Source organism: Thalia democratica, chromosome 7, assembly GCF_965202585.1.
Source record: "Thalia democratica chromosome 7, ktThaDemo2.hap1.1, whole genome shotgun sequence".
NCBI lineage: Eukaryota > Metazoa > Chordata > Thaliacea > Salpida > Salpidae > Thalia > Thalia democratica.
This window is the reverse complement of record NC_139171.1, coordinates 47688234-47704708: the sequence shown is the minus strand read 5'-3', so window position 1 is coordinate 47704708 and position 16475 is coordinate 47688234. Positions and strand designations below refer to the sequence as shown.

The following is a 16475-nucleotide window of genomic DNA, read 5'->3' as shown; positions in this document are numbered from 1 at the left end:
TTACATTAGATATTATGCGGTTTTTATTGGAGTAAAAATGTCTGAAGTACAAGTTAAAGGAGATTCGAAACTTACACTAGACACTATGGGGTTTGTAAAAAAGATAAAAAATAAATATGATCATACGCATAGTTTACGAGACATTTTTAAAACTCATACTAGAAATACTTTTGTTTGTAATGATTGGGAGCATATGTTTTTTAAATTTATGAAAAAGGAGCATTTATAAAATAAGTTTTTGGTCTAGGTCGAAAATATACGGTATGTTAAGTACAATAGATTACTAAATCCGACCAACAGACTAGCGAAGTAGTCAAAGCCTATAATAAAAGTTAGAACATGTAGGTAAAAAATATAAAGATCTATTAATTTAATAATTTGAAAAGTCAGTAATATTTTAAACAATACAAAGAGTGTAGTTAAATTGGTGTCGCATAAAAGGAAGTAACCAGAGTTACAATGAATCAATCAATGTGCATTAGTTTGACATACAAAAAAAACATTTTCCAACAAAGTAGGAATTGAATATTTGTCATTGGATTTACAACTAAGCTATAGCAACAAGAAAAATTTATAAATACCTGCAAATCAGCAATAAACATTCATCATAATTTGTAAAAGTACTTAAATTTGTGTTAATTTGCTGGGTGGTTTACTACTGCATTTTCAGGGAGCTTATTGTTATACATAAAATATGCTTGTTCCTTTTTAAGTAAAAACCTTAAATTTTCTATCAGAAAATTGACTTTTTCTTTTTAAAATCTTCGAATCCGGATCTCTTGATGTGTTAGATTACTATTTTAAACCAAAAACTAAAACTTTAACTATATTCAATAACATTTAGTATATATCGTCAATTTGTTTATTAACCTTTTTTTTCATTAGCTAATATTTAAACATTTCTTAATTTTTCATTGTAGTATTAATGATTTCAAGGTTTTACATGAAAATATAATGAAATGTGTGACTTACTTCTTTTGAAATTTATTACATCTAAGAAGTTTTAATAAATTACTGTTCTTTAGTTTTTATTGAAAAAGTTTGAATAACTTCCTTAAAACATATTCGTATACTAAAAGAAATATATATACATGTTTGCTATAACCTACACTAAAAACGTCAATGTATTTAGAGAAAAGTGAAAATTAGAAAAAAAATTAAACTAAAATTCATATAAAAAGCATTGCAATTAAAAAAATAACGCTATAAAATTAATATGTTATTGTTTGAAATTGTCTAATAAAATCATAAATTTTCTTGTATCCTTCTTTAAGTGCTAAATTCGCAGGGCTGTTTCCATCCTGTAAGAAAATAATACATGTTTAAAAAATCAACATTTGTGTGTTAAGCTTTTGTATTAAATGTATGTGTAATAATGACTTGTTTTTGTTTTAATCTAGCAAAATACTTTTACTAAAAAATTCAATTCTTTTCAGGAAAGTTTAAAAAGGTTATTTTGGAAATTCAAATTCAACTTATCGTACAATAAACTGTACCATTACTACGTCATAATTATTATAAAAAATTCTAAAATCGAAAATTCTGTTCACTATTATAATAAACTGTAACTTACTGACGATCACATGAAATTTTACATTTCAATGTGTGAAACAGCTGTTTGAATTTTAGTTTTTATATAATTAAATAAATATTAAGCTCCAATTTGATTTTTCGAGCACTATCGATCAGAACTTTGTATAAAACCTTTAATATACTTTGGTTTATATTTTTTTGGTTAATTAATATTACTGTCAATTCTAAAACGTAAAATATAGGTTATACGTAATTCATAACTTTTACTTAACTTCCATTGGATGATTTGAACTAAGCGTCTAATACTTATTTAAAAAAAAAGGCTAGTTAATGAGAACAATAAAAATATGTTTACACATTTTAAATTGCTATTTAAGTTTCGTTGTAAATATTCTCGATTTTTAACGTAGCACCGTAATGAAATAAATAAATAGAACTATATTGCAAAGTACGTTTTGTTTTTTAGGTTAAATTAGTTGTTCTGGAATTATAAAAAAATTATTAACTTTTTCTTATTAAACGTGTTTTCTCGACTAACAAAAAGTATTGTAAACTGTTTGCAAAAGACATTGCAAACTTTAAGTATTAACGGTCTATAGTAAATCAGTGCTGTATCATATGTACTTTTCAACAACTATAATCAAAAGATTTAGTCAAAAAAAAAGCATTCTTCAATACACATTATATATTAAAGTGCTTCCAAAGTTTCACTTAAGTACAATTTGGATAAAATTTGTATATTATTATATACTAAAAAATAACTAAACCCAATTGGCAACCCACAGTTCGGACTGTTTAAGTACTCATTAAAAGTGATTTTTATATAAACGTCTAAAAAGTTATATGTTAAAAAAAGCTGAGTTCTTGTTTGGTTATTAATCTACTAGAATTAAAGATTTTAAATTGTTACGAAGTTATCTACCACAGCTCTTAAATGAGCAGCAAAATAAGATGGGGCAAAAAACTGGTTTAAAAATGGTCTCTTAAAAAACTATGGTTGAAGACTTATTTTTCAAGTACAACATTTTTAGTTTTATTTCTTTAATCATGTAACTTAAGATTAAAAAGAAATTCAAATTTTTTAGTTTGTTATATTATAATTTTTAAAGAACTTTGCAAAACTTCAATAAACTTAATAAGCTTTTGAAATATAAGGAAAAAATGAAAACCTTATCTCTACTGTCGGGATTTGATCCAGATAAGATTAGTTCTTCTACTATACTTTGATGTCCACAAAATGCTGCTGCATGTAATGGTGAGTAACCACACTTCAAACAAATATATTAAAAGTAAATTACTGTGACATTCTGAAAATTATAAACGGTAAATATAAAAAAGTATAAAGCACAAGTTAAATGTGTATTAGTAAAATTGACTGAGCACAATTCACATTTAATTTAGTTAGATATATTCATATAAATTTTGAGTTATAAGCTAAGTTGAAAATAATTAGTTTTTAAAATTTCATTTTGAAAAGTATAAACAAATATTCACGGAGTTTTTTACCTGCTCTTTATTAAATTAAGCAAACTATTTTTTTGGCTTATAAACTTAATAATTAATTTATAATTAAAACATTTAGATTTTTTTTGATCTTTTAAATGTATCTTCACTGATACTACATTTTTGGTTTGAAATAGTTCACTGCAATAAGCATGTAACATAAAACTTAATTTTACCTTATGGGTAATTAGTATTTGTTTTTCATCAGTTTTTGTAATATTTTATAAAGTTTAATTGTTTTAGGGTCTATTTACAAGTTTAAACTAAACATTTGTAACTTTTTATAGAAAAAAGTTGTTTTAGTTTGTAAAATACTATAAGTTAAGGAAATCATTACTTTTAAATAGCAAATGGTCCTTTAATAACGACAAAAATAATATAAACACCTCTTCAACTCCCACATACGGTCCGTTAGATAAAAATATTTTAACGATGTTACAATGGCCTTTTACTATTGACTTCGTAAGTGCAGTCATCCCCATGTGGTTCCTGCGAGAAAATATCAGTATAACACTTTTTTTTTAATCTAATAAAAATGGTAGATTTCGTACATACTTATCGTCGTCTAACGCTCCGTGTCGAAGTAGCATATCGACAATTTGAGAATGACCGAGTTGAGCGGCTATCCACAAAGGTGTAACTCCATCCTAAAATTAATTCAATTTTGTTCATAAAGTTTCAAGAAAACGTTGTTGTAAAAGTTTTTTAAGCTAAAGAGTAATAAAGTTTTTAATAATAATTTAAGTGTGCTAGCTTTTATTAAATGTATACTTACAGCTCTTTTTATATTTACGTCAGCATTGTAATTAAGAAGAAGTTTCAGAACTTTAACATTTCCGTTTTGTGCAGCTAGAAACGTTGGTGTTACGTCATCATACAATGACGCATTAACGTCTGCGCCATACTCACACAAAAGTTTAACTACGTCATCATGCCCTTGTTCCGAAGCTACCAATAAAGGGGAAGCTCCAATCTGTTTAAGCATGTGCGGTTTATAAATGAAAACTAAAGTGGAGAATTAGACAGGAATATTTTCCATAAAAACTTATGTTTTTATAACAAGTTTAAAGTTTAAATTAAGTATTAAAACGAGTTAATATTTTTGTTAAATAATAAATTCTTTAACATATTTCTAAATGGTAATAAACATAACACCCAACATATTTTTTACATAAAAACTATAGTTTTACATAGTAAAAAGATCACGTAAAACCATTTTTTATTAAAGGTGTTTTTTATTCTTTTTATTTTACAGAATATTTTTATTAAAAACTAATTTTGTTAAATTTACTTTTACAAAATAAACTTACAACGTTTGTACAATTAATATCGGCACCGTATTCACATAAAAGCTTAACGATCTGAACATTTCCTAATTGCGCAGCGAAAAATAGTGGGCACGAACCTGACTGTAAACAAATTTATTTTATTATCTTAACCTTTTAGTTTATAAGATACTACAAATATTTTTAATTTTTTTTAATATTTACGTACATATCTAATTAAGTATTTTGTAGTAAGTTTTTTTAAGGATTTGCAAGTCTAATTTCTAAAATTTAATTGTCTATATTTAAAATTCACATAAGATTTAAATTAGTCAAATCTAAACATTAAAGTTAGTTAAAAGCATTCGATAAAATAGTGCATATAGAAAAAAAAGTGGATGTTGGTTTACTTTTTATACAACTTTTGTTTTAATAATGCTTTTTTGAACACCTTTTATAGCTTGTACAAGTAAGCTGCGGTTTTGGTTTAGAAAAATTAATTGTATTTTTAAAGTACTTAGTCAGGAGTTTTTTATTATTGTACGAAGTGCAAATGCTTAAATTAGTATCTAATTTAGACTAAGTGTTTTCATTATGTAACTTCTAAAATGTATGCCTAAAAAATATATGTATTACTATTTATGATGTACATTTATACGCACATATTTTTTGATAAATATACACATTTTTCTTTAAAAAAATTGTAATGAAAAATACGGAGATTTTTCAATGTTAACTCTTAAGGCATAATTTAATAGATTTTTCTTATTTATTACTACTCTTAAGGTATATTAATATATATTAATGTTTAACCAAATAAAAACTGTTACGAGTATCCATATTTAATATTTTTATTTAAAAATGATAACTTATTCTTAATAAAAACAAGACTACACAAAAAACTTAAAAAAAGATGACAACAAAGTAAATACTAAAACGTTAACACACACTAATTGCACTATCGTTTGTTACTCTATAAGTTAGATACGTGACAAAATGTTCTTTAGTAATGATTTACAATTAATATAGAAACATTATAGTTGCTTTTGTTTTTAAAGTCAAGGAAAACAAATTATAGCATTATTTTAAGAAGCTAGTTGAAAAAAATAATCAAGACTTTACAGACAAAAAGAAACTCACTTTTCTACTTAAATTAGTTGATGCTTTGTGTTGGAGTAAAATTTTCACGCAGTTTAAACAGTTTGAATAACAAGCCAATAATAAAGCAGTGTTCCCGTCCTGAAAAGTATTGCAGCTATTCTTATATTAACATTGTGTAATCATAGTTTTAGAAGCTTAATTAGTTTTCTGAGTTTTGAATTAATTTGATTTATCGCTAAATATTTCACTACGTTTTGTCTTATAGAGTAAATGAGAAAACTATTCTAAGTTGCTTATTTAGTAATAAATCTAAAACGAGAAAACAGATCTATAAAAAAAATGTTTTCTTAACTTTTTATTTGACTATTGATGATACAAAAGTTTAAGTTCTTCCAAATTTTGTACTAACGTCATCAGAATCGTCGATATTTGTTATTTTGTTGGAATGAATTAACTTCGATAACTCTTTTGAGTTTCCAGTTGCTGCACAGACGCGTAATGTGTCCTCCATGGTCTGAATCGCCTAAAAATTTGTAATTCAAGGTAAAGATAATCTTTGAAAAATTGTTAGATTTCTATGAATAAAAAAAAAATTCAGTTGAAACTAACACTCATACATAATGCTTATTGTAAAGTGTTTTTTTTTTTGAAACAACATTCACAAAGTTAAAAGTTTATTTTTGAAACAAATAAAGTTAAACTAGTTCCTGAAATTTTTTTTTCAGCAATCATTAAGCTCATTAGATTACAGATGTATTTTAGTGCGTTTATTCATTTTAGGTTAACCACACTAAGAGTAAAAAAGTACAGGTTTAGCGGTATTCATTGCTTTTTGAAAACTGAAATTAACAACCTTTGTGTGCAAAGTCTCAAAGGTGTTGAAGGGTCTACTATTTCGTGTACTGCCGAATAACCGGGTAGACAAACAACTCTTCTGTTTCTATTGTAGTTTAAAAAATCTCCACTGGCAACACTTCTCTCCTCTGCAATTGTCATCACAACTTATTTTGTAAACTAACTGTTTAGCTAAGCTATTCAAAAAAAAACAATTGGTGAACGTTAATTTTTTATCAGTATTAGTACTGTATTTTAGCTTAACTGTTAACACACGAAGCTGTAGGTGTACAAAATGTACAAACTCTTAACGAGTACTAAAAAACTAATATTATTATATTTTTCACAACATGATCTAACCGGTGGTTTAAATTTTTACGTCTATATATATAAAAATAATGTTTATCGTAAAAAAATAGTGCGCAATAACTTGACAACTTTACTTAGTTTTCATACAGTCTCTTAACAGTACTAGTTAAAAACAGTAACTATGAAGAAGGATGGCATACGCTTTTATATGAACAAAAGAAAGAAAATTCAACCGCAAATTTCAAATTAGTGAATTTAACCGCAACATATAATAGATGTTTACGTCATTATATTGTGATATTTCTAAATGATTAACATTTGCACGGCCTTACAAAGCGGTGAGTTCAACTATCTAGTTTTAGAAGAATTCTTCTTTTGTAAACTTTATGACGTCGACTTATACTACTGCCCAAGAGACAGACTTTTCATGAGGTAATCTATCAACATTAAGACAAAACCGCAATGATCTGAATAATCATGAGGAGTTAAGCTTTAATTAAGACAGCTTTACCTTGGAAATCTCTTAAAGTATTGTTATTTAATTGGAAAACTCTGTAAAGTTTTTAAGCAGACTAAAACAAGTTTTAACTATAGTTGAAAACATAGTTAATAAACGTTTTGTTTACTGTTTAAAAAAACTTTTATAATGATAGTTTTGTTAGTTTATTGTATTCATTAAATAGTCCACAAAGATGATCAGACTTTTTGTTTTTAAAAGTATATGTAACAGTTTTTTATTAATTGTTACCATATACAACTTATTTACTTGAACTTGGCATCTACAGTAGTTTTTAAAGTTCATTACCTCATGCATAAAATGACTTATTTAATAAACAAGTTGTGCCAAGTTCGAGTAAAGTTACTTAATCCTTTTCTTAAATACAAGCCAAACATTTTATCGTTGAAGGTTTTAAAGATTATCAACCACTACATATTTTGAAAAACTGGTTAGTTTACAGTAAGCCATTTATTAGTATGATGCTATAATACTTTAAATAGGTAACAGTACGTTATTAAGTTTTTATGCTAAATGACAACGACATTAATAAAGTTACACTATTAATGTATTATAAATTTTTAATAAGCTTATAAAACATTTTTAAGGATTCTCGAAGTTTTAGAAATTAAAATTTTGCAATATTTATGAGCTATATGTTATAGATAACTACGTTCACATCAGCTTGTTTAAAAATTGGGTTAATTAAAAATAAATTTAACGATTTCAGTAAATAACTTATAAAAGAAAATTTTCTTTTTAAACTAGTTTTTTAACGGTAATACATGATTTTAGGTTTTGTATTTAATTATTCATTTATTTTAGTACTCGCAATACTAATTGAAAGTAGATATTCATAAAATTATAGGAAAACAAACACTTATTTTTTTAAAGTATTCATTAAAAAAATAACTTAAAAGCTTTCTAAATAGTGTTTAGTAAAAGCAGATATATTATTAAGGTTGACATGTAGTTTTACAAAAAGTTTAAAGGTATCTGTTATTTGTGGAATCGGGTCAAAATTGCAGGAAGACAAAATTGCATGAAGGTTCAATTTTGCACCAAGGGTCAATCAATTTTGCACGGAGGGTCATTTTTGCACGAGAGTAAAAAAAAATGTACACATTAAAAGAAAACAGAAAAAAAAGCTAAAAGATAACTTAATAAAAAAACAAAAAGAAAAAAAAAGTTACTGACCGAGCGTAAGGGTTAGTGGTAACAGTGATAGCAAAAAAAATAAAAATAACTAATAGAAATTATTTTTAAATAAAACAAGAAAAATGAATAAATAAAAATAAATTAATTAAAAAAAAAAGCTACCGACCGAGGGTAAGGGTTAGGGATAACAGTGAAAGTAAAAATAAAATAATAATAACTAATAAAAAAAAAGTTACCGACCGAGGGTAAGGGTTAGGGGTAACAGTGATAGTAAAATAAAAAATATAAAAAACTAAAATTCGAAAAAAAAATTTAAACTAATAAAAAATAAGAAATTAAAATAAACAGAAAATTCAGCCCGTGTAAAAATGTCTGCTCGTGCAAAAATGTCCCCTCGTGCAAAATTATCTTTGTGCAAAAGTGACCCTTCGTGCAATTCTGTCCGCTCGTGCAAATTTGACACCTACCCGTAATTTATACCCAACAGTTTGCTTATTCCTGTACTAAGGTATACTTAAAGAACAATCTTAAAACTTTAATTGAACATTTAAAAATAAAAGAAACTTGACTTTTTAAATTGTTTTTCACAACTAAATTTAAATGAATATAATAAAACAATGCAACAACAAATTTAGTTAAAAAACTATTTGAAAACGCCATATATTAAAATATTGTCATTTAACTTTAGTTTGTGAGGCATTAACCCTACTGTATAGCATTGAACTTTTCAATTCAAATAAATTTTTGTCCTGCTGATATTTTTATTTAAAATTTTCAGAAAAAGTTATTTCTGCTTTCTATACAAAACGTTTTTTAACTTTTGTTAAAAGTTCGGTTACAAAGCAGAAATAAAAACTGATAAGGAAACAAAACTTACATAGAATTAAGCACCAACCAGTTTAAAAAAAAGCCATCAGCAAGACAACAACCAAATAAGATTAAAACACGAAAACAAAAATAATTCCTAATATGTAAAAGCAACAGAGCTTTCTAAACATACCCAAAAACTCATAAGTAGCAAAGTAGAATACGAAAAAAAATGTAAAATATTAGCGTCAGAAGTTAAATTCAAACATTATATTGAAACTTTCAGACTAAGCTTAAAATAAGGGTTTATGACACTAGAATCTAAACCTAACTCCATCAATAAAAACTCTGAGCTCATCGGAACTTGCACACACAGAAACTATTTCCTTCTAAAATTTTATAAAGCGGCCACAACTTAACTTATATTTGGTTGTTTTTGAATTAATTTTGCTTTATTTATTTAATGACTTAGGTTAACTGAATATTTGGAATTAAGTTCAATTTGTTTTGCATAATTAAATAATTTTAAAGAATGTTAATTTGAAAAGGAAAGCTTGTCTTGCCAAAAACAAGTATCCTTAAGAAACAGAAGTTTACTTTATTACATTTAAACAAAACAATAAAATACCGATTGAAAACAGTTATTAGTTTCAAAAAAAACTATAAAAATTCTTATAAGACTGTTATTCGTTTTTTTAGCCGCAAAAGCAAAAAAAAAACAATTTAAAAAAGTTAAAGTAAATTTAAACTTACAATTATGTACTTAGTTAGTCAAGGAGTTGAAGCTAGAAGTTAGGTATTTTGATTCAATTCTAAAGATTTGTAGACAAAATTAGTTCGTTTGTTTGAGCGTTTATTCTGTTTTGAATAACATAAGTTAGATTTATAATTAATATAATTAATATTATATAACCTCTGTAAAAAACGTTTTAATATGTACTACAACTGTTATTTGTATAGACTTACAAACACTTTTAAAATTTCTGAGTAAAAATGCTTTTGTAAAGTTAAAAATATCTATTGTCTATAGTCCTGGACAAGATGTTAAAAGGTATCCGAGATGTGCGACTCGATAACCGAAAGGTTCTTCGTGCACTAGGTCCTTGGACCAAACATATTGAGCGTATTTTTTGTCGTTCAATAACTTATAATATTGTATTGCACCATGTATACAGAAATTTGTAAATCTTTTATAGTTATTTTCAACTATTTTTGGTAAAAGAATAAATTTCATAAAAGTTAAAATTTTTCAATAGTATAAATTATTCCTGTACTTACACAATTTTTTTTAATTTTACAATTATCTGTTTAAACAAAACTTTATAAAAAATTGTTAGTAAACCAGTTTAATTGTTTAAAATTAGCACTTCGGGATTTGATCTTTATTTAACTGTCTAAAATGTTATTCACAAAACCTTAACCAACTCTTAACATTTGTCCTGATTGGTAAAACTATTTCTAACTAATAATTATACAAACAAATGGGAAAATTAAAAAGAAAACTATCTGTTTTTAATATATACTGACAACTCATTTAAATTAAAAAACTAAAAATTAATGTACAAAATACAAGTTTTACTTTTTATTTATCAACTGCTATAAATTTTGTGTGTATAACGGCTACTTTTCCTCTTATACAGAGTGATTACTTATCTTTTTACTTCTGAACTTTATGTTAACTTATAAGAAACATTAAAAAAATATTAGTTTAAATAAAAGTTTAGAAACATTGTAACCCTTAGTTTCTTTTAAAGCATCTTTTGTTAAGTATCTTATACTAACATTACGTTAAACAATAACTAGCTTAAACAAATAAACTTAAATTTATCTAATAAAATGTTGTTAAAAAATCTACTTTGATTACTATTTCAACGCTTTTGCTTCAAAAAATCACTAAAAATTGCAAAATGTTAGAGAAAAATGAACACAAGTTGTTCAAAACTTTAAGTAAAAGCTACATGTTAAGCTTACTTAGTCAGTAGCTTACAAATCTATTTAATAGGTTATGAGCTTAAGCATAATAACAGCTGACAATCAGTTTATATGTGCGATTGTGTAATGTAAACAACATTTTAACTTTGGTTATTAATGCTTTATGTTTGTGTTATTTAGTCTGCGAAGCTGTTAAAAAAATCTAAAAGCTTTTTTTTTCTGGCTATATTTATCAAAAGTAGTTTAATTGTAACTTAAACAATGTTTATGTTTTATATATCAATGTGTCTACAAAAATTAGTTACATATTTTTTTATGACAAATTTTTTTAGAGTGTAGTTTGTGGGAAGTGTTACAAGTAAACTAACGTTTAGGTAATGTTACTGTCAGAAGCAAACTATAAAAAAAATATATTTAATTGTTACTCGAATAATAATAAAAATCTTTTTAATAGCAAGTGTTTGTTATTTAAAGCAAAAATTTGTTTACCATATAAATTAAATGTAGTAGAATTAACTAGTTCAGAATAAAAAGGAAAACAAAAGTTAAAAATAATCACAGCTATATAAAAAGTTCATGAAAATTTATGTAATTATTAAATCATTTGATATTTTTTGACTGAACTTGCATACTATTGAAAATAACTATTTTTTGCATCATAGCTTCATTTAGACTGCAATGTCTATAGGATTTATTTATAAAAATACAAACTGTGTAAGATACTTCATAAACGGTTAATAATAAAGTAAAAAACCGAGGAGTATTACAGCACATTAATAATTAATTGAAAACGTAAAAGTTATGAAGAAAACAAATTAGATATAAAAAAGATATCCTTTAGATTTCCTAAGATATCAATCAAATTAAAACTAATCAATTTTTAAAAATTTGCGGTTAAAAAAAACCGACTGTGGTAGTTTTTAATAAAAGACCTTTATTAATTCAACAGTTGAAATGTTGAGCCAATTAATGACTTTTGCTAAATCACATTTTTACCACAAAGTTTGCAAAAGATTGATGTAATTTTCTTAACGAGTAATAAATTTAATTAGCTTTTATTTAATCAAACTAGTAAAATTTTTGCATTACAACAAAACAGTTATTTTGATTTTTACATGTTTTGTACAACAATATTATTCTAATTAAAAAAAAAAGTTAATTTATTTTTTAGTAACTTCTAGCGGCCTTTAAAGCCTTATAGTTATTATAGATATTTTATATATTTCTTTTAATAGATAATACATTACTAGTTTGATAAATATTTATCAATTTTTATATTTAGCAATATTAAATTTATGAACAAAGATTAGTTTTATTTATCTAACTAGATCGATTTTTTTATCACAGTAACGAAAAATGATAATGAATTATTTCTTATTAAAATAGCCAATTTTAATAAAAGAAATAACTTAATCTGAAAAGGCTGAATTGAATTTTTAATAAAGTGTTTTTACTGAACAAAATATCCCTCTAAATCTTAAGAAATAACTAGTTTTAGGTTGTTGAAAAAGTTATTAGTTTGTCGAAGTGTTTTAGATTTTTTACTCTAACAGCTTTATGGAACAAACAAAAACATTTTGACTAATTTATTTATAAAACTAGACGTTTTATCTTTAGACACTAATTTCACTAGAATACAGATAAAAAATATTTACTCATAAGAAAGATTAAAATAATAACAGATAACAGTTAACTATCTCATAAACTGCCTTTAATTGGTTTTAACGATATGTAATTTGTTTAAAACAGTTATTTACTATTTTAAACTGCGAATTCTGAAAAACATTTCCATTCTTCATATTTGCAACTCAACTAAAACCTCGAAGCGTATCGAAGCCAAGTGAGAAATTTTAAAACTTAACTAACATTTCAAAATTGTTAGATTGTGACAATAGAATCGATTGCATTTTTAATACTTTAATCAAAAGTCTGTGTATTATTCCTAAAAATTTTTTTTTAATTTCTTTAAAAAGGTTCGTTAGTAAAGTGATTCACAAACACCACTAAACGAAAAATTAGTGCACATCAGGGGCGTGTTTTGACTAGTTTTCTGTTCCTGTGCACCCCCTGGAAAAAGAAGTATCAGGAAAAAAAACTTAGATTATTCAATTAATACATTATCTTATTTTAAATATGTCGACGAAGATTTGTAAGTTTTTATGTTAAAAAAAAATAAGAACTGCCTAAAAATGTTATAATTGCAAAAGTTGCACACATGAAAAATGAAATTTTTGATATAAATTTGCAAAATTAATCAAAATTGTTTAAAAAAAACTATTTTAGAATGTTATTACTGTTCAAAGGGTTTCATTTTTAATTTTAGAAACTTTTACTTATGCTTATCTTTCGTTTTGAAAAACATAAATAATTTTTGATTAGAATTTGATGTTTAGCTATTTTTGCTGGAATTGTTTGACTTGTCAATTTGTTTATATGTATTGAATATGTTTTACTAATATTAAGACAAGTTGGTTACGAATTTTGATAAATTTTCGTGTTCAGTTTCTTAATTATAAATGTTTTCGTTATTCATGTTAGCTTCACAATGTAGGGCAAAATTTTCACATTGTCAATAATAAAGGACCTTTGAGTATATTTTAATTGTTTTACTAAAAATTAAAGAACTATATTACCTATCAAGATTTTGCATTCTGTTTGAATAGTACTTAAAAGTAAATGTAGCTAAGAAAAATTTAAGGAGTCATATAATAGACATTCATGAAAATTTCTAAAATATTATTAAAAGTTACTACAGAATATACTTTGTTTTTGAACAAAAAAGTGTGCTACCCCACTGAAAAAACTCTAGACACGCCCCTGGTGCACATCAAACTAGTTGTAGTGAATCTATTCATACTGTAACTTATTTTATAGTGGTTCAAAAGTGCTTAATAGTTTAAAAGAAACTATAGTTTGTACAAAACTAATATTAGAAATATGTTAAATAATTTTAGATTGGTATAATGTATACACAATTATTTTTTTTTATTACTCACTAAAATATTTTTGCAAAATAAAAGTAATCTAAATTAAAATTATGAAAAATACTGTAGCTACAGAAGTTATATCAAAAACATGTTTAGTTTATGATAGTTTATTAGTTTATTAGTTAAAGTAACCAAGTTGAATTCCTTTAAAGCACAAATTTTTCTAAAGTATAAATTAAAGTATTATATATTATAGATTAAAATTTAAAAAAAGTTTAGTATTATAATTGACTGCTATTTTTTAACTTTAAGAGCACGATCATTAATTGGATATTTTAGAGAAGCAAGTTGAACTTCGATTTAAAATAACATACTTTTATGATTAAATAAACTGCTTGACTTAATTGCTTTTAATTCTGATTGACATTGCTGTCTGAAAAGATTGCATAACAAAAAAAATTAAATTTCAGTGATAAAAATTTTGAATACCAAAAATTTTATTCTGATTTTAAAACAGTAGAAGTTGTACAACATATAAACAAAAACTTATAAAGGAATTAGATTTAAGCAAAAAAAAAGATTACCTATATTAGTTGTTGACTAAAATGCTAATATTAATTTTAAAACTATAATTTATATAATTAAGAAATATGCTTAACTAAACTGTTAATTTTTCTTTGTTTTATTAGAAAATTATCGTTTATGCGTTAAACAAAAGTAATTAAGAATAAAGTAAAAGAACTTTATTTATTATTTTTAATAGCCATTCAAGTTTTCAGGTTTTTATTTTTACTAATCTTAAAAAGTATAGTCTTAGCCAAGAATTGTAAAACTAAGGTTGCGATAGGTTGGCAATACTCTATGTATGAAAAGTTTAACTTTATCAAAATCTTTCTCACAGATGCGCAATAACAACTATTTTTGGAAATTCTGGCTAAGGTAATACAAAGAATCTAAATTCTTTTAAGTCTTTAAAGCCTTCGTTGTAAAATAAAAGAAGTTTGTTTTAAATTATACAAAAAATATAAAACGAAAAAGGAGTATATAAATGAATCATTTTAATAATAACACTAATACAAAAAAAGAATTCGCTGATTTTAAGAAGTTTCTTCTGGTTGGTATAAATGAAGTTATAAAATCAATAACATAGTTAACATAATAAAATATTCAATCAAGTAAAAATAAAAAATAAAAAATTCAAGTATGAAGAATATTTTTTCAATTACAGCATATGCTAAACTTTTATAATTATAATAAAAAATAATTTTTTCAAAGTTTTAGTGTAAATAAAATTACTTAACTTCAAAACCAGAAAGTATACTTTCAAAGCTATCGAAGCTTTCAAAAAATTTAACTTCAGACAATAAAACATAATTTTGAAATTTATGTAAGTTTCAAGTTTCAAATGTTACAATCACTATATGAAAATCTGTGCTACAATAACAATAAAATTATTTTTGCAGTTTTTTTAATAAATGGATGTAAGGTTTTCTATTTGATCTTATTTGTTAAATATGATTGAACTATTATTTGATATTAATATTTTTTAAAATATCATGTAAAACTATTTAAACGCAGTTTGAAGATTTTGTCAAAAAATAGTTTAATGGTTTTGAGTATTTATACTAACAATATTTTTTTAATTTCGAGTTCTTGATTATTTGTTATTATATTACTCTGTTTAGAATTCTTATGAGAATTTATAGTACTACTCTTCTATTGACAATATTAAAAGTAGTTTAAAGTTTTGTTGTATTACCATACAATCATATATCGTTTATTTAAAAGTTAAGCAATTTTTTCAAAGATATTTTTTTTGTAACTTATAGAATACATTTATGTTTAAGATTTGTTTCTTTGCTCTGAGTCAGTTTTCTAATAAACATTTTCTTTAAACTTTTGGATATATAAAATACAGTAGGAGATGTAGGAGTTTTCAAATACCATTTTAGAGAAATACACATTGTAGATTTATAGTTTATTACATACTTGTGACGTTTACGTTTCGACTTTTAATTAGTCATTTTCAAATAAAAACTGTGCCAAATAACTAAAAATAGTGTTAAAACAACTAAATATGCAAGATATATTAGATATTAAGATATATACAACCAGTTATTAAAGTTATAAACTGCAGCAAAATTACATTTTACATTAATATTTATTAATTGTTAAAAGAAAAATATATCTAACTAGTCAAAAATTCTTAGTGTGTGGGTAATGCCTGATTTAATTAATTGTTTTTTTGAAATTGGATTATGACGTTTAATTAAAACAGTTTCGCTGATCAGGGTCTCAAGTTTGTTTCTACATTCTTTTAAAATACTAAAATTGTTAACAGTTATCCTTTCATCTCTACAAATATTACAATTACTAATGTGGTCAGATACAGCGGTTTTACCTTTAAGATGTTCTTTGACTCTTTCAAGTAGTGGTCTTGATGTGAATTCAATATATTGGATGCTCTTATCCTTAGAGCACTTAAACTCATAGACCACGTTAGATTTCAGTTCGTGAGGTGTATTATCTTTGTTGCTGAAGTAGTTACCTATTTTACTTGTGGTAAAAATAACTTTTTCTAATAAACATTATCCTTGAACATTTGGATAT

At 24.6% G+C, this 16475-nt stretch overlaps 1 protein-coding gene across 2 annotated transcripts; it reads right to left on the bottom strand.

Annotated features, from left to right (window-relative positions):
* Positions 1-1106: 1106 nt before the first annotated feature.
* Positions 1107-6457, bottom strand: LOC145841769 (uncharacterized). 2 transcript variants are annotated; one of them, XM_082949125.1, is made up of 9 exons: positions 6256-6457; positions 5812-5925; positions 5442-5540; positions 4347-4445; positions 3812-4009; positions 3592-3683; positions 3374-3525; positions 2703-2840; positions 1107-1301 (listed from the first exon to the last, which is right to left on the bottom strand). In XM_082949125.1, exons 2-8 carry the CDS (start codon positions 5911-5913, stop codon positions 2710-2712), a joined length of 873 nt encoding a protein of 290 aa, XP_082805251.1. In that variant the 5' UTR covers positions 5914-5925; positions 6256-6457; the 3' UTR covers positions 1107-1301; positions 2703-2709. The 2 variants fall into 2 exon arrangements, with proteins under 2 accessions (XP_082805251.1, XP_082805250.1); XM_082949124.1 differs by having other exon boundaries at positions 2703-2801; positions 3423-3525.
* Between the last annotated feature and the right edge of the window lie 10018 nt (positions 6458-16475).